A 19218-nucleotide genomic window follows, 5' to 3' on the forward strand; every position below is an offset into this window, starting at 1 on the left:
AAATGGGAATAAAAAAAATATATAAAGCAAGTTTAAATGTCCCAATTCACAAACAGTCATAATGAATTACTTCTCTGCTATAAGAATAAAGCCCAATGCACACAGTGCATAAACGAACACGTTGAGTGACCATGAAGCATTCTTTTCATTGACTGTATGAATGTATAAATACATTAGCATATTAAAAACAGAGGAGTCGTGGAGTCGGAAGTATCAGAAACTGAGGAGTCGGAGAATTTATCTACCTACTCCACAGCCCTGCTTTTCGCTCTACTGTGCATGCGCCGGCCCAGGGATTTTGCCGGCAGAGCGAACACGGAAGGAGGAATCGCTCACTACAGGTACCCCGGGCTGGTGCAGTTTTCTCCGAACAGAGGCACCAGCCCCGGGGTACAAAGTAGATGATTAAAGTCACTTGGGGGCCTTTCCTTCTCCTTTAAAGTAAATGCAAGTATTTATACATCTTCTCATTATGCTTTTTATCCTTATTTTAAAGTTAAAAATTTATAAAGTTATAAAATGAGCATAAGAGTAGTCTGCACTAAGGTAAACTAAAAGGAAATACAACCCTGGAAGGTATGTGTTCAACAACAGAGATTTAGGGGTGGAATTATTAGAGCTCATCATAGAAAAACTCACCCACTTTCTGTTAATTGCTATGGGAATTTTAGAAGTATATTAATAAAATTGTGAACTCTAACTTTTACTCATTGATAAATACGCTTCTAAGAATCCAATAGGTATGAATAGAAAGTGGGCGAGTTTTTGTGTGGCGCTCTCTAATCTTACATTTTGATAAATCTGCCCCCTTCTGTTACTGACACTTTTGTATTCTTTGAAATACACCATTTATTGATATGCTGTAAATTAAGAATTAATATTGTAAGCTTAAAGTAACCAGTTACTTGATTCAAGTGTGTAACTGCATGGGAGAAAAAAAATATTTGAAGTGATTAAATCTATTGATTTGATTTTGAAAATTAATTGATACTAAGGCATGTGTGCCAAATCCATTATTCAGTAAACTGACACAGGATTATATACCTCAGAGCGGAAAAAATCAGCCTGGTACCCACATAGCATCCTAATTCGTACTGAATAAAATATGAATCAAATGGGCTTGTGTTCAAATAAATGAGGAAGAAATGTCTGAATCGCATTTACAGTATACAGCTATACAGCCCAAAGGGTCTAAGATTCTTGTCCTTTAACCATTCCGTCAGTATTTTACAATATACAGGTGTGGGGTTTTCCGGAGTCTACTAATTAAATATACCCAATAGGATTGTTTTTGCTCCAATAAGGATATATCATAATTGAGTACAAGGTATTGTTTTATTATTATACAGAGAAGTAAAGTTATTATTATTCTGTTTTCTCCAGTCTAATTCTATTTGGCTGTCATAAACAGGCCAGTTTGGGGGTTTCCATGCAGTGGATTTTTACATGGAAAATGTTTTAATGAACTTATTTAATAAATGTAAATGCTGGCAAATAGCCTGTGTCAGTTAACTGAATATTAGATAAGGAACACAAGGCTGAGATTAATTTATTTGTATATAAAATCAATTCATTTAATCACTTCAGATATAACTTTTTCCTCCCCTATAGCTGGACATGTGAATCAATAGCTCAGTCGTTTTGACCTTTTAATGCACTAATTAATTTTTAGAGCATATCAATAAAAGGCATATTTTAAGGAATACAAAGTGTCAATAATGTTGAGTCTTTTCTTCTGTTTTTTCTAGGTGGCTACTTGCAGTTGAAATCCACCCACGTATACAGCTCTATAGGGATCTGAAATCTAAACCTCCCTTTTACTCACTCCCCCTGCCAACCTATTACCATGTACACTGAGCTGAAATAATGATGTCCATGTCTAAGAAATAAAAACCTTGCTGCACCTTTACTTATCCTCAGTAGAGAGTTACTACCTTAGAACCATTAGAAATCCTCTATATCCATGATATATATATATATATATATATATATCTTTTATCCTTTAGAAAGGTCCTAATGAGGACCGAAACGTTGGTTTTAACAATATATCTACAATAAAAACATTTTTGATAAAACATTGAAGGGTGTGCTGGCCACAGATGATTATTTTCTATATACTGTATATATATAAACATAAAGATGCAGTAGAGGCCAGCACTCACAGGACTTCAAAAAAACATCATCAGAAAAAAAAAAGGTTTTACGAAAAGTATTTCAACATGGTTTTTTATTTGCCCAACGTTTCAGTTCCAAACAGGAACTTTCTTCAGGGAGAACAGCACAGAGTTTGTACAAACACATTTATAGGTACAGGGTGGCGCCAAAAACGCGTTGCTAGGCAACCACAGACTAACACAAATAAAAAAATAAACACTAAAGAACATACCCTAATTTATCTCCTGCTGAACAGCTGGGCTGTTAAAACACTTAAAAAGGATACTAACCTGGTTATTTGGCCAGCAGATAAGGGGGGTGCTATCGTTTTGCTTGATTATGCTTACTGCAAACAAGAGATCCTGGGACAATTAGCGGACACCTCTACATACAGACCCCTACCCTGTGACCCCACCAGCAGATTCAAGAGAGAGTTGGATGCTTTACTATCTGTTGCCCTCAATGCAGGTTGGATCGACAAAGATACATTCCAATATATGCATAATGATTACCCCCGTACACCAATTATCTATACACTACCTAAGATACACAAATCGCTTTCAGCACCTCCAGGGAGACCTATTATCTCGGCTGTGGGATCCCTGTTCCAACCAGTATCAACATTCATTGACTCTTCTTACAACCATTAGTCAAGTCCATGCCTTCATATACCCAGGACTCCACGCATGTGATCCTAAAATTAAGGGAGCTAGGGGAAATCCCACCCCACGGCATTTTGGTGACTATGGACGTAAAAAGTCTATACACGATTATACCACATGACATGGGCATTAGGGCATCCAGACAAGCTCTCCTTACCGACACCTCTTTGAGGGTTCCTATTGAATTTTTGACTCAATTGCTTGAACTCACACTCACTAGAAATTTCTTTCAGTTCGAGAATTCTTTTTACCTCCAGATAGCGGGTACGGCCATGGGCAGTGCCCTCGCCCCGTCATATGCCAATTTGTTCATGTGGCAGTTTGAAACTGAACATATTATACCCCTATTAGGAGATTCTATCCTTGTATATTTTTGATATATTGATGACCTGTTTATGATTTGGACGAAATGGGTGGACAGTTTCCTTTCCTTTCACCAATACTTGATGTACATTTAAAAAAGCAAGTGCAGGACAAAACAAACATGGCCCTATTTGTGTTTTATAACCCTCAGTGGTGGGATTTCTAATAGGACCAAGTGACCCTGCTGACTTGTGTTTCATGGGCACAGAATCCACCATGTGCTGCTGAACTCCTGATAATCTTCAACATCTAATCCTATCCAAAATCCTTTTGACCTGGGATTTAGGGTTACATGGGTCTTCTGTAATTTGGAGCTTTGTCCCATAAGGTTTATGCTAGCTTAATAAGAAAATAATCGCAGTAAATGTCCCCATTCACGGGTGGGCAATATCGGGGAACCTGGGGCCAAACGATCGAATTATATAGGCGGCAATGGGGCAGTCTGTTCGGGGACTGCATCAACGAGCCGATGCGGCCCCCGATCCAACTGAATATTTTAACCTGGCCGATCAATATCTGGCCAATTTCAGGCCAGATGTCAGTCGGGCAAGCCCCTCGTTTCTGCCCCTACACGGGCTGATAAGCTGCCGAATCGGTCCAAGGGACCGATATCGGCAGTTACTATCGGCCCGTGTATGGGGACCTTAAGTCTCTATAGGAAAGGACAATGCTGTATTTCAGAGCTTTTTTGGTAAAGTACCCTTATTAGTTTTTCAATGCAATCTTATACCTCTCCCTTGAACATTGACCCGTTTCTTAATCGTTTAACCTGTTTCCCCTTTATTTACATACAGCAACAGTTGTTGGTTATGAATAAGCAGGAAGACAGGAGCTGCTTGCTAACACACTTGGGGAGACAGGAGTGGGTGGATAACACAACAGGGAAGACAGGCGTAGGAGGGCACAACACATAGAATAATAATCTTAAAAATGGAAACATTAACTGAATATAAATAATATAAAATGATGCAGCATCTGTTGGAAATTGCATTAACTGTTTTTCTCTTAATTGCATCTATAAAATATATTGTGATGTCAACAGGTAATTCTGAATACTAATTTGATTATGAAATTATCATAACTTATTTCTCTTGTACAGAGCCTTTTTATAAATAAGAGTATTTAGTATTAACTTTTTGTTTTTTATTTTAGCTCTGCAGTGGCCAATAGCAGTCTTTTATTTAACTAATTAAACAGCATTTAATAGTTGAAAAAAACAGGCTGAGTGGCCAAAATCAAAATCTTAACTTGAGTCCTTTATTGGGTCCCCTTAAGAGTCCAAATAATTTTAAATTTCAAATGCAATTAATTTTAGAATAGTAAATCTATAAAAACTTTCCAGATGTCCTCAGATTTTTGGCAGCTAATCATTGGAAAAGCTGAATCAGGAGTTTCAGTTAGCAGAATTGATGATGAATCATTAGAAGTTTCGCGAGTCGCTCATAAGGATGCTTGTCAGGGTAATAAATAGGTAAGACAAAGAGAATCATGCGCACTGGCTTTGACTTTTTGACAGCATCATTATATTCTGTCATGCAAAACTCTACACATTTTTACCCATCAAGGGTCATTTCCTAATGGCAGTATTGTCCCCATTAGCATGCAAGGCACGCAATTCACGTACAAAACATAGCGACAGGGTTGATGAGGTTTAAATAAGACTTATGTCCGTCAAATTTTACCTTTGTTCTAAGAGTGTCTGTTTAACTGCTAGTTAATACAGAGGATGGTAAAAACCTGATACAGAGCCTCTCCAATTATCCTCAGAGGGGGAAAAGTTCCTGACTACAAGTTGGCAAACCAGTCCATGAAGCAGCCTTGTACTAAGAGCTATTTTAGTAATCCTGTATCCTATTTCCTAAAAAAAGCCTTTAAATACCTCCTTTTCACTATAAGCATTCTGAACTTGGCCATCATAACTGAGAACTTTGTTGCTCTTCTTTTGAATTTCTCTCTATTTTATTAATATCCTTTTTAACTCTTTTACTGCCAACGACGTATGGCATACGTCGTGGCAGTAAAAGGGCTTAAATGCCAACGACGTGTCCCATACGTCATTGGCATTTAAACGCTGCTCTCTGCAGCGGCGGCATGTGCCGCCACTGCAGAGAGCTTCTAACAATGACAGCCCCCCTGGGCAATGTGCCAGGGGGGCTGTCATGAGGGTCCTGTGATCGATCGGGTCGCAGGACCCTCCAGGAAGCAGCAGACGCGATCGCATTGCGTCTGCTGCTTCCTACTTCCCCCCCAGCGCCGGCCCACTGAGGAGGAGGCGATCGGGTCTTCAGGACAGGTAAGAGGTTTTTTTTATTTTTGCATTTACACACTTACACACACACTTACATACATTTATACACACTTACATACATTTGCACACACTTACAGCACATATTTTAGCATTTTGTATTTTTTTTTTTTCATTTTTCACACTTTTATACACTTATTTACACTCATATACACACTTACACACTATAACACAACTTTTACACATGTATACACAAACACTTTGGGGTTTTTTTTTTGGTTTTTTTTGTTTTGTTTTTTCATTTTACCACTTTGTTTTTAGTTTCTTTTCCCTAAAAACTGTTTATTTTGACAGCGTGACTATTGGATCAGATATTCTGACCACTAATTACACTCATGTGACTTATTTTGTTGTTTCACTGATTTGCACAATTTTTGTGGTTTTATCGCATTTTATCCCTGTATAAGTGTTCCTAATCTGTTTTTAGCATAGCTTTGCCAGGTGTAACTTTGGTGTACAAAAATAACTTTGCCTATTTTGAATTCATCAGAATGTGTACTTTCCAAAAATATATGGTTTTGTGGGGGTCTGTGTATAGTTAGGGGAAGTTTCGGCACATAATACGCTGACAGGGGGCTCTGTGTGCAAAAGCTGAGTTGGCAGGCGAGAAATCCATATGCGCTATTTTCATTTTGGGTTCAGTACATACCGCAGACTTTGGTATATCTATGCATATTGGGCATCAAACTGTTCAGTAGGCCTTAGTTGTTCCTATTTGGGGTGATTTGCCTTTGTACGCAAGAAATTGTGTGAGATAAATGCAGCAAACTGCAACATTTTTAGGCGATTATCTGAAATGTCATAAAAACCAATAACTTTAGGAAAGCTTTGCAGATTGGTACTTTGGTGTAGAAAGGACTCTTTACCCTTGTTGGATTTGTCAGAATGTGTACTTTCCAAAAATATATGGTTTTGTGGGGGATCTGTATAGTTAGGGGAAGTTTCGGCACATAACACACTGACAGGGGGCTCTGTGTGCAAAAGCTGAGCTGGCAGGCGAGAAATCCATATGCGCTATTTTCATTTTGGGGTCAGTACATACTGCAGACTTTGGTATATCTATGCATATTGGGCATCAAACTGTTCAGTAGACCTTAGGTGTTCCTATTTGGGGTGATTTGCCTTTGTACACAAGAAATTATAAACTAAAAGTCCCCCAGAGGAAAGGCCCCTAAAGTGAAACAGTGCAAAATGTTCAAAAACTGTCTGGCAATACAAGTTCCGCTTTGACCAAAACAGCTGGCAGTAAAAGGGTTAAAGGAACAGTAACACCAAAAAATGAAAGTGTTTTAAAGTGATTAAAATATAATGTACTGTTGCCCTGCACTGGTAAAAGTTGTGTGTTTGCTACAGTAATACTACTATAGTTTATATAAATAACCTGCTGTGTAGCCATGGGGGCAGCCATTAAAGTTGGAAAAAAGGAGAAAAGGCATAGGTTACATAGGAGATAACAGATGACCTCTCTAGAATACAATAGTGTTTATCTCTTATCTCCTATGTGCCTGTGCCTTTTCTCCTTTGAATGGCTGCAAACTGGCAAACACACCAGTTGTACCAGTGCAGGGCAGCAGTATATTTTATTCTTATTACTTTTATACACTTTCATTTTTTGGTGTTCCTTTAAGCACTACAAACCAAAACGGTACTGATACCAGTGTTTTGTACGCTCTTCTTTCATGAATCTATACACATCTTTATGCAGTTTGGGTTCTTGCTGCAGACTGGCATGGCACACAGCAGTAAAGTTTATTATCCACAAGTTCTCCAGGCGTTTCTTCATTGAGGAGAAGGAGTCCGATTTAGGGTATGTGCAGATTGCAATGCACAATCTTATTTTTGTCAGCATTAAATCTTATCCGCCACTTAGATGCCCAGGGTGGCAGTTTGTCTAGATCCCCCTGCATGGATTCTAAATTCTGTACTGGCTGCATGACTTGGGTCGTGAGCAAACGCTGCTTTCAGTGCCCTCCACCAAGTAATTATAGAACAAATTAAATAAAAGTAGGCTCAATGCACCCTTCCTGTGCAAGGAAGTCCTGTACTTGACAGATGCCCCCCACTCCTTCTAGCATTTATTTAATGGAACACTTATAAGGGGTGTGCATATGTGGAAGCCCATGGACTTGCACGTGCTTGCATGTCATTTAATGTCTGGTGCAAATCTTTGTGGCGAGTTCTGGAATTGGTGGAAAGTGTCCACATAATAGCATTCAAAAACAGTGGAGAATGCTCCATTGTTCGCAAAAGAAACAGTGCACAGTGGTTTCTTTGTACCATAGTCCTTTCATAAATAGGCCTTGTTTTTATTATGGAATAAACCACTTTGAACAATGATATAAATTATATTCTACAATATGTGCATATAAAAGCATGTATAAATTAGTATGGGGAATAGATTTTATACACTATAGTTCTGTAGAACCTGAACCACTGTTTGCAAAAGAGCCCAGGAGAAGAAAATACTGTGCACTAACCTCACATTGAAAGGTTTTGGAGTTTAAATTGTGGTTATCATAGACTAAGGGGTATGGTTAACCTGCTGATTCTGCTATGAAGCAACCATTGATCTGACTTGCTATAAGGCTAATGGAGTAAGCGCTATCTACAGTAATAGGTGGCACACTGAGAGAAAGAATAAAGCAGTCACAAATGCTGTTTTTGTTGCACCTATAATCACTTTGTTTCCTTGGCTCCATTCTATGCTATAACAATAAAAATTCTCCAGCACAATTAAGCAGGACTGTGATCATTGTAACAGTAAAGGAAAGCACATAATAGTCTTCGGCACCGAGGCAGATTTCTTTATATTTTTTTCTGCATACGGCTCAATTTAAAGGTGGGTTTATCAGCCAAGCAGGAATAAGATAGGAGTCACACACATTTTTTTAGTTAGCCAGTCAGTTTGCCTGTGGATTTGACCAATCAAATCGCTTTGGCTTTACATCCACATTTGTCAAATTGCGCAGTATTCTATTTTTCCATAGTCCAACAGAACTTATATCATAAAAATGAGACTGGTTTTAGACCGTAAAGAATGAGAAAATAGCTAGGCAGATACTGGGACAGATTTCAGGATGCCCCTAGGCGGTCCTCCTCTTCCACCCCCCTGCTGCCCCCAGAATCACGCGCAAGCACATCCTTTCTTCTTGCACCCTAGTTCCCGGTGCTGTGGGTGTAACAAAACTTCAGGTGCGGCTGAGCGGCCGTTATTAATTTATGCTGCCCTAGGCCCAAGCCTTTGTAGCCTGGATAGATACATTTCTTGGATAAGTGCTGATAAATTTAAAGGGGTAGTTCACCTTTAAATGAACTTTTAGTATGGTATAGACATTAACCAATTTGCATTGGTCTTCATATTTTGGAGGTTTTTCAGTTGTTTTTTAAAGCGAATAGGAGATGTCTAAATGGGAAAAATAAGCAATAAAAATGATCAATAACAACAACATTGTAGCTTCACAGAGCTTGTTGTAGTCACTGACCCCCATTTGAAAGCTGGAAAGAGACAAAACAAAAAGGCAAAAAAAAAATGAAGACCAGTTGAAAAAGTTGCTTGGAATAGGACATTCTATAACATACTAAATGTTAATGTAAAGGCAAACCACCTATTTAAGGGGTGAAATTAATAAAAATTACTAAATTATAAACATAGCAAAAGATCACAGCTCTTATTTTGACTGGAGAGCACTCAAAGCTGACTTGATGCAATGGCTAACTGCCCTAGTATAATTTAGCTCCCAAGAGCAAAACTAACAACTCTGAATCATGAGCAGGAGCAGCACTAAAACTATTTATGGCGATTATGGGTTATTATATAGTTCTCTTGTGTAATAAATTGTGCTTCATCTGCCAGAGATTTTTGTTAGACGATGCAAATAGAATGCTACCTGTCCGCATAATTCTGACTGTAAAGTAGGGTTTGCGTAACACTTCAGCAATACAAGGACATTTTTAACAATTCTGTGTCCTACTGAAATCAGCCAATATACAGTATAATGGCAATAAGCAATGATAAGGAAATATAAAGATCATATTTCAGTTATTGTGAATAAGCAAGATTTCATTTTTTTTTCAAATTCACCCAAAGTGTCATGACTTTTAAACAATAAAATAGAAAAATGTCACCAGAACGCATTGAAAGTCAAATGACATTACAGTCAAGGATTTTTTTTAGCTCTGCATATACATTGTGCTCCTTTTCACTATGCTACAACTGTCCTTTGTAGAATAAACATAAAGATTCCCATCTTCCCAATTTCTTCCAATAATTGAGCTCCATCATTCCAGGTAGTTTTTTGATATTTCAGTGGTTTTTATTTGCCACACTTCAGAAAAACCACAAGAACCACACTATGTGAATCAAGGGATAAATGCATGGATCCATTGACTGGGTAAACTAGGTGTGAATTGTATAGGGGAAGAACTAAGTGGAGCTGTTCATTGAAGTAATTGTCCTATTGGCACTTATCTGCCAATGCTGTTGTTTCTTGTTAGACTTTACTTCAACCACTATTCATGTTATTTATTCTCTGTGTGTATTAGGAATTTAGTAGTACTATTACATTATGCAGAATGCTTGGGACCTGGGGATTTTAACATAAAGAGGCTTTTCAAAATGTAGAGCATCTTGCTTTAATGCTACTAAAAAGATTACAGCTTTACAAAAACCCAATGTGATAGTGACTCTGTAGCTTTGTAAACATAAAATACAAGGTATTGTCGTAGTAATAAAGAGAAAAATCAAATCAGTCAAATATGAAAACTTTGTTGTTATTAGAGGTACTAAGCTTACTGGACAATAGATGCCCTACCTGTCATTTAGTGTGTACATAGAAATCTTTAACAGTAAGAATGCAGAGTAAATTGGCCATTTGCTTACAATTAACCCAACCATGGTTTGTCCTGTGCATAGAATATGGGCTTTATACTCTGGGTTCTATATTTTTGGAGAAATTATTGAGCAATATGGCACCAACTGCATATTAGAATGCATAAAATTAGTTTTTGGTGTATGGCTGTGTGCAAAATTTACATTGCATGTGTTGGGGGTCATGTGCTTGGACATAAATGTGTGTATTTAACAAGAATATGTCTTAATAGCTTTTAGCATTATGGGTTTTTAAAACTTATGCAGTGTCCAGCATGTTTAAGTAACACTAAATCTCTTTAGCACCATATTTGATCTAATTTATATTCCATTTCTTTGGGCAATTTTCCTCCTAGAAATCTCTTAATCCATCAATGCCATTTGTGGCATTTGGAATCAGTGGCATATCAGCAGGAATCCTGAGTCTCTTACTGCCAGAAACACGCAATAAACCCATTGCAGAAAGCATCGAAGACCTGCAGTCGCCTGCATACCAATTATTAAGCAGGGTAAGAGTAAAACAAGCAGTGTTACGGTCAGGCCTGTTTTATAAGTAACTATTTACCGCTGACAGTCACAGTATTGAGCTATGCAAATATTCATTTTTTTCTGCATCAAAATAGTTTGGAATAAGGAGAGGGATTAGTGGAATATATAACATGTTTAATATACAGTCAAATACAAAAGTTTGGGCACCCCTTGCCAAATTATATTTAGTTTATTTTGTAAAAAGCAGTAAACAATTACTGCAGGAATCAATTAAAAACAGCACATTTTCAAATGGTAATGTAGTAACAACATTTTTTACCATCTTTAAACATAGAACAAAGAAAATATTCATTGAGGCATGGGCAAAACTTGTTTTTGCAAGGTCACTGACCCTAATTACCTCATTGGGCCTTAATTGCCATTTAGAGTTGTCATCAACCATGGGCTCCTATAAGCAACTGAGTACCAAACTGAAAATGAAGCTAGTTGATACTTATAAATCAGGGGTCACTTTCACCTTGCACTGTCTGTAAAGTAAAAAAAATGCAGTTACGAAGAATTGTGAAAATCAAGGCAAGATATGGAAGAACAAGAAAACTTTTAGGAAGAACTGCTCTTATGTTCGCATGAAAGGTTTAGCTGACACAGGATTGGTGTGGAACTATTCTGTCCATGGTGCTGTGTTGGTTGCACGACCGTGGTCTGCTTAAAATAGTGATCAGGAGGAAGCCCTACCTGCAACCTCATCACAAAGTTAATGTCTGAGGTATGCAACACAACATCTAGACAAGCCAGAGACCTTTTGGAAACAAGTGCTGTGGGACTGAAGGAAAAAACTTTACTGTTTGGCCACAGTCACCAAAGGTTTGTTTGGAAAAAAAGCAGCAACATTTTATGAGAAAAACACCTTGCCAACTGTTAGACATGGGGCTAGATGCATTATGCTTTGGAGTTCCGTGTCACCCAGTGGCACAGGAAACATATGTGTAGAGGAAAGAATGGATTCCAGTAGCTTCTAGAACAAGACAATGATCCTAAACATACCTGAGAAGCCACCATTAGCTTCTTGAAGAAAAGCAAGCTGATAGTCCCTTGACTCAAACATCACTGGGTAGATCTAAACATGCAAGGAGACCCAATAAGATATTGAAAGTAGAAGGGATCTGTACTGACTTACTAGGGTGCCTAAAGTATTGCACATGCCACAATTACTGTTTTTATTATTCATTATGTTTTTTGTTCCTATAAAATGTAAATGTGAATTAACATTTTGCAAATATGTTGTGTTTCAACACACTGATACATATAGTTGTTGTTTTCAACTTTCATGTAGAAAATAACTAAATATGTAATTTGGCAAGGGGAGTCCAAACTTGTATTCAACTTTATATTGTTATGCTTCCAAATGTATGTCCAGGTTATGTCTGTATCCCACTAATCCCTCTCCCTAATATGTAACACCTTATTATAAAAGGGAACTAACTAAATACATAATTTGCCAAGGGCCCCCCACTTTGTGTAGGTTTGGAGTGCAGGTTGAGAATTTACACTCAGCACCCCTGCAGTAGATATAGCATTAAGGCCTTATACAAGTGTTTTGTGCTTGGCTTCCATTCTCATCTAACAACATTCAAACTTAGAACTGGTACAGAGGGAATTCTGCTCCTCTCTCTAACCCTTAAACAGATATCTTTTGTTCCAAAACCAAGTGTAGTGCATTTGTACATTTTTTTTTGTTTGAAGGGAAAAATAGCGATATAAGATAGTTATGTAACACCAATTATATCTCATCTTGTCAGATTCTGTACATAAAGTGACTTAGTAATCACAACCTAGCCAATTATAGCAGCATGGCTTTTAATAAAGATCTCCATATGATTCATTTATTCCACAAATCCAAAGCTGTTACGTGATTAAAGCCCCAGCCTCCCAGAGGAGACACAGACACATTGGTCCTTAGTGCATTGCAGGGCCATCTGCTACAGGAATGGCACATCTGCAATCTAGACTTAACAAAATACAGTGTCATTGGAATGAAATAGTTTCCAGATGTGTGTGTGTGTCTCTGTCAGTTTTTTGTAGCACTATATAGATATATACATAGGTTGTTGGGAGCTACAATCTAGCAGTACAGTAACTTTATTATTATTATTGTTATTAACGTTTATTTATAAAGCGACAACATATTCCGCAGTGTTGTACAATAAGTTTAAAGGAAGTTGCTTACAACACTTTACACTTTCATCAAACTCCGTGCCTTTCATGCAGTATCTGCTCCCTGCCTTAAACTTGATGCAAAAATAATACATTAGAAATCAAATTTTAATTTGCTTTTTTCTCTTACTGGTTTGAAAAGGGTTTGCTTCATTTTCTCCCTCTTGTGCAACTTCCCTCTGTAACAATTTACTACATTAGCGGAATGTTAGCCATTAATGTATCAATTATTGACAGTCAGTTAACAGTTGCTCCATTATGGACTGCAAAGCTAAAGTAGTGTGCATGCTCAGTAAGGGATAACACTGCTGTTGTTAAGAAGTATATCAACTTCGGTATTATATTCTAACAGTTTGGAAAGGTTATGATTCCCCCCACCCTTACTGGCTAATTGCTGTGTAAGAACAACAAGAGAGGGTAGAGATTTTAAAGAAAAATAAATTCAAAGCAAAGGGGTCAACTCTAAGTTAACTTTTAGAATGTTATAGATTGCCCTGTTCCTAGCAACTGTGCACTTATTTTTTTTATTATTTATTTTGTATAGTTTTTAAATAATTTGCCTTTCTCTTTTGTCTCTTTTTAACTGTCAAATGGGAGTCACTAACCCCGGCAGTGAAAATCTATTGCTCTGTGAGGCTACAATTTTATTCTTATTGTTACTTTTTATTCCTTATCTTACTATATAGGCCCACTGCTATTCATTCTCCAGCCTCTCATTCAAACCACTGCCTGGTTGCTAGAGTAAATAAGACCCTTGCAACCAGATAACTGGCAAAAAACTGGAGAGCTGTTAAACAAATAGCTAAATAACTGAAATATCACAAAAAATAGCAAAATGTCTCAGGATAGCGAAGTCTACATAATACTGAAAATAAATTTAAAGGTCAACTACCCAATAAAAATATCCTTATATCTGGTGTACTATTTGGAAACAACTGAAGTTAAAAAAGGGCTAAATGTTTTGCTAAATTTTGTCTAGTGCCAAGAATTTGCTTTGTACAGGTTGTGAGTTACTTTGCAGATTTGTTCCTGTTTGTACCTATAGTTTCCCATTCCAGCTGTATCAATATTATGAGACTACAAGAAAGGTGATACGCATCGTTGTGGCTAGGGATGCAGCAAATCCAGGATTCGGTTTGGTATTTGGGCAAGATGTGGCCTTTTTCAGCAGGATTGGGATTTGAACAAATCTAAGTGCCTGGCCTAACTGAATCCGAATCCTTAAAATCATGTGAATAAATTTTTTTTTATTGCAGTTCTCTTTAGAGCTTCCGTAACCTAATTTTCTTTTGCATATTAGGTTTCAGATTTAGTTGATATACGGCCAACACTTTCACAAAGGATTCAGGATTCAGGGTTCAGCCAAATCCCAAAATAGTGGATTCAGTTTGCCCATGTGCAGTAACCCATAGCAACTAATGACTGGTAAATGTTTCCTGCTAATTGGTTGCTATAGGTAAGAACTGTAGAAAACTTTGCTCCTCATGCTACATAATACCTCAAGAGACCTATATCAAAAATCAATTTGGGAATTTTCACAAAAACCCACCAAACTCAAATGTGTGCTTATTTATATAAAACTCAAATCTTGTAAACTTGTTCATTCTTTATAAATTAACACAATAAAACTAAATTGCCGAATAATTGATTAAATAATCATGTGAATTGTGTTAAAATGGTTTTAAATTCATCAGGACTTAAATTAATGCTAAATTTATTAAGTGACCCTTGTATTAATAAAATGTTATCAGTGAGGTTGAACCAATTATGTGCAAGTGCATGTATGAAAGAAACAAATGCATTGTAGTCTGTAAATACTCCTAATAAAAGTAAAAAAGTTCATTTATAGTGAAATGAAAGTTGACAACAGGGGGAAAGAAATTCCCAAAAGAAACAAATCTGTCTCAGTTGCCTGTAAGTTTCCCTAGAGGTGACAATAAACAGAGCGAGTGTTAGAAACCACAAGCTGTTGCCACTATAATTTATACCTGAAGTGGCTCATGGGTACAAGTGCTAGAACTCAGGCACACAAATCCCCATATGTAATTAAAGGCACTAAGTTTGCCCAGCTGCAGTAACCCATAAGCAACCAATCAGCAGTTAGTTTTTTCTTAGCCCCTGTTTAAAAGCAACCTGCTGATTGGTTGCTATGGGTTTTTACAGCTGGGCTGTATACATAGCCTCAGTAGTGTTGTCCCTGCTGGCATAAAATCACAAGCGGAGAAAAGACCATCTACTTCTGTCCACCCCATGTTGTGTGTGAGCGGACAGGCATTGCCCAAAAATGCATAGTTTATCATTTCTGCGCCAAAATCCACCCTGTGTGCACGATAATGGGCCAGTGCCATGTCTGTTAGTGTGTACAACGCTAAGCAGATAGGAGCAGATCAGCCTTTTCTTTGCTGCTCTTTCTATACCAAGAGAGAAAACACTTTAGGGGTCATTTACAATGCCCCACCACAGAGTGCAAAGTGCAAAAAAAGGCAGCAGTCGGCTGTAAGGAGCACAGAGACCTGCAGACTGCTCTTTGAATGTAACATGGACTGTGTTAGGTTGCACTTGAAGCAAAATGGGTGGGCAGGGGGAGCCACATAAGTGTCCTACCCTCCTGCCCCTACCTTGTGTATCATTCTAAAATGCAAGGTAGGAGTGGCATGACTCTGTCCTGTTCGTTCCACCTACCCAAAGGTAAGGAGAGGCTGAGCTGCATGTCCTAACATCTGACTCTTCACTGAGCTCCAGATTTTTCATCCAGTGCTCGATGCAGAGTACAGTGTCAAAGAGGTAGCATGTGCTCTAAAAATAAACACTAAGGGCCATGCTGTTTTATTCCCTTGTGCTCTTGCACTTTCACCCTCTGGAGTCTCATGTCCCTTTATGTGTACCACTGGCCCCAGGTGCCTTAGATAGGAGATAGCACAGTGCAATCATAAGGGGACCCTTTACTTAACGTTTGCCACAGGTAAGTGGTAACTACAGTGTTTTGGGCCCCCTGATGGTACCCTAGCTTTCACATCTGTTTGCAATGCTTCTATACACAGGCAGCACTAAGGTACAACGCCTTGCTCTCCATTCAAGGAGCACAAATAGTTATGCCCCTAGGCACAACCCACAGGACAAGTACCATATATACTCAAGTATAAGCCTATCCGAATATAAGCCGAGGTACCTAATTTTACCTAAGAAAACTGGAAAAACTTATTGACTCGAGTATAAGTCTATAGGGTGGGAAATGCAGTGGCTAAGTTTCAATAATCGAAATAAAAACCAATACAATTGCATTAAATGAGGCATCAGTGGGGTATATGTTTTTAAATATTTATTTCAAAGAAAAACAGTAAATTAGCTCTGTAAGTGGAGAAGAGGGTCAACAAAAACAATATGGCATCAATAATGATACCTTAAGAGTACTACCCCCTTAGCTCAATCTGCAACCCAGCTAAAACACAAAGAGTTAAAATCATTCAAAACTATATATAGATTATATAGAATATAAAGTGCAATGTCTAGTGCAGAATGGGACAGGTCAGAACGGTAGATGAAGATGAATTTGGGAGCGGGCCAGGGCACTGGAGGGTCTGGTTGCGGGTGGCCTAATTTGCACACAAAAGACAGAGTGCTAGTCTGGAGGGACCCATGGCACCCGACTCGAGTATAAGCCGAGGGTGACTTTTTCAGCACATTTTGGGTGCTCAAAAACTAGGCTTATACTCAAGTATATACAGTAACAAATAACGTTTGCCTTTTTTTGCACTCTGCACCTTGGCTTAGCAAAGATAAATATTAAACAAGGGCTGCAAACCTGTGGGCTCCTAGGAGTGTAAGCAAAATTTGACTCTAAAATAAATAACACCTTTGCATTAGGAAAAAGGAACATATAGCTACTGACGCACTTACCGTATTCAAAGAGAATATCACTCGGCACTTCTAATAGCAGTAATAAGGAATGGTGAGTCCATTCGTTCACTAAAAGCTTTCTCAGAAGCAACAGCTTTTTTTCTTTTCCGAATTCTCTTTAGCAAGATGCACTTTAGGCAATATATATTTTTTAAGAAGTTTAAAATATACCATTTTGTCTATTTGCTGTTGCTCCTGAGTGCCAAATTATATTTGCTTTGGATGCAGTAGGCGCCTAATTGGCTTTGTGTTCCCTATTCCTAATATTTTCCAGTTGCACTGTTTTCTTTTTATTGGACTTACTTTAAGCCAATGTAAATTAGTATCATTTGTTTCTAGGTTTTATAGTCATACAAGGTGGCCATACATTGTCCAACCTTACTGGTGTCCAACTGTTTGGGCTGGAGGTTGAACAGATGGATTTTGTGCTATTTGGCCATCCACAGGAAAGTTAAATAACATTGTTCTGTTTGCTGAGGCTAATGGCCCAGTGGTTTCTCTTACTCCACATCTTCCAGTGCACCATCAGCGTGCCAGTAAGCTGCATGGGCAGATGGCATGTTCCATTTGCACACATTATGGCCTTTGCTAAGGGAAAGAGTCAAAGGCAAATGCCCAAGAGTAACTAAATAACTTTGTTTATGTGTGTCTTTCCTATGATATGCCTTATTTAAAACACAGAGCACAACCTGTATGGCTTTTATTCTCAGTACAGGTATAGGACCTGTTGTTCTGAATGCTTGGGACCTGGTGTTTCCATAATTTGGATCTTCTTACCTTAAGTCTACTAAAATCATTTAAACATTTCATTTTGCTCCAATAACAATTAATTATATCTTAGTTGGGATCGGGTACAAGGTACTGTTTTATTAATACAGAGCAAAAGGAAATCATTTTTAAAAATCAGAATGATTTGATTAAAATGGAATATATGGGAGATGGCTTTCCTGTAATTTGGAGCTTTCTGGAAACCAGCTTTCTGGATAATGGATCCCATACCTGTACTAGAGTCTCCATTCCAGGCAGGGACCATTCAAGAAAATACAGTCTGTATATGAAATTCAAATAACCCATGTCCTGTATATCTGCACAGAAATGTTGTTAACTTTTATTTTTCTTTTCTCTTTCAGGGAAATGAAGTTCTGGCAAGCACCTGAATAAAAGAGAATACTGTGTATGTAAGGATAGGATTTGCAGGGACCACAGTGTTTATTAACAAAAAATAGAAAAACATCTGAAGAAGAATTAAAAACTGGAGTTACAGTTCCCAGAAGGATAATATTTAGCATTGCTGTGTACAAGCTCTGTGCCCCCTCCCCCCCCCCCCCCAATCCAATCCACTTGGAGAGTTTGCAGCTCGTACAATCTATTTGAACAGTATTCTATTAGATGAGATGTTGTGTGAGTTATTGCACCTATGGGTAGGACAATCAATTTAGCAACATCTCGTAGGAAAGGCATTTTTATGCCTCACTCGCTTTTGGCAAACCTGCTGTAAAACTCCTGTGTCCTCTGTTTTATGGGATTTGTAAAATAGTATATTTAATGAAGACTGAAGAGACAAATCATGTAAATACCATATATCAGCAGCAAAGTGAATAGGCCATTTTCAAGGTCAGACTTAATAGTTTTTTAAACAGTTTTTTAATGTATCCTCTCCTATATGGCGGGACCTAATATTTCCCTGGTATTTTGGCCGTGTTTTTATAAATCCACAGTATAATTTTTTACTCTCTTTAAGATATTTTATACGGTTATTGTATGGGTTGTAAAGCTCAAGCTTACATAAAATATAAAGTATTAAATTAGCTTTTTAGTCTTTTTGTTGACATTAGGTTACTGTATAGTGCCCAAAAGGCAGTTATACAGCACCTATAATACAAGGCTGCCTATCTACAGAGACTTTTCTGTTCCTAATAACTCATTTCTACCTTAAAGGTTTGGTTCATCTTTAAGTTAACTTTTAATATGTTTTAGAATGTCCTGTTCAGGCAACTTTTCATTTGGTCTTCATTATTTATTTTTAGTTTTTTAATTATTTGCCTTTCTCTTCTACATCTTCCCAGTTTTCAAATGGGGGTCACTGACCTCAGCAGCTAAAAAAAAAACTATTGGTCTGTGAGGCTACAATGTTATTGTTAAATTGTATTTCTTATTTTTCTATTTAGGCCCTCTATTCACATTCCTGTCATTATTTCAAACCACTTCCTGTTTGCTAGGTTAAATTGGACCCTAGCAACCATAACTGGAGAGCTGCTGAACATAAC

At 37.7% G+C, this 19218-nt stretch overlaps 1 protein-coding gene across 3 annotated transcripts in view; it reads left to right on the forward strand.

Moving 5' to 3' along the window:
• The window catches only part of slc22a15.2 (solute carrier family 22, member 15, gene 2), a 130204-nt gene extending 111268 nt beyond the window's left edge, over positions 1-18936 (forward strand). For 2 of the 3 annotated variants that reach the window (XM_018095424.2, XM_012966712.3), the window contains exons 11-12: positions 10708-10860; positions 18082-18936. In XM_018095424.2, coding sequence (XP_017950913.2) covers positions 10708-10860; positions 18082-18108 — 180 coding nt within the window. In that variant the 3' untranslated portion in view covers positions 18109-18936. 3 annotated transcript variants of the gene reach the window in all.
• Positions 18937-19218: the final 282 nt, after the last annotated feature.

This window comes from Xenopus tropicalis, chromosome 7 (genome assembly GCF_000004195.4).
Source record: "Xenopus tropicalis strain Nigerian chromosome 7, UCB_Xtro_10.0, whole genome shotgun sequence".
NCBI lineage: Eukaryota > Metazoa > Chordata > Amphibia > Anura > Pipidae > Xenopus > Xenopus tropicalis.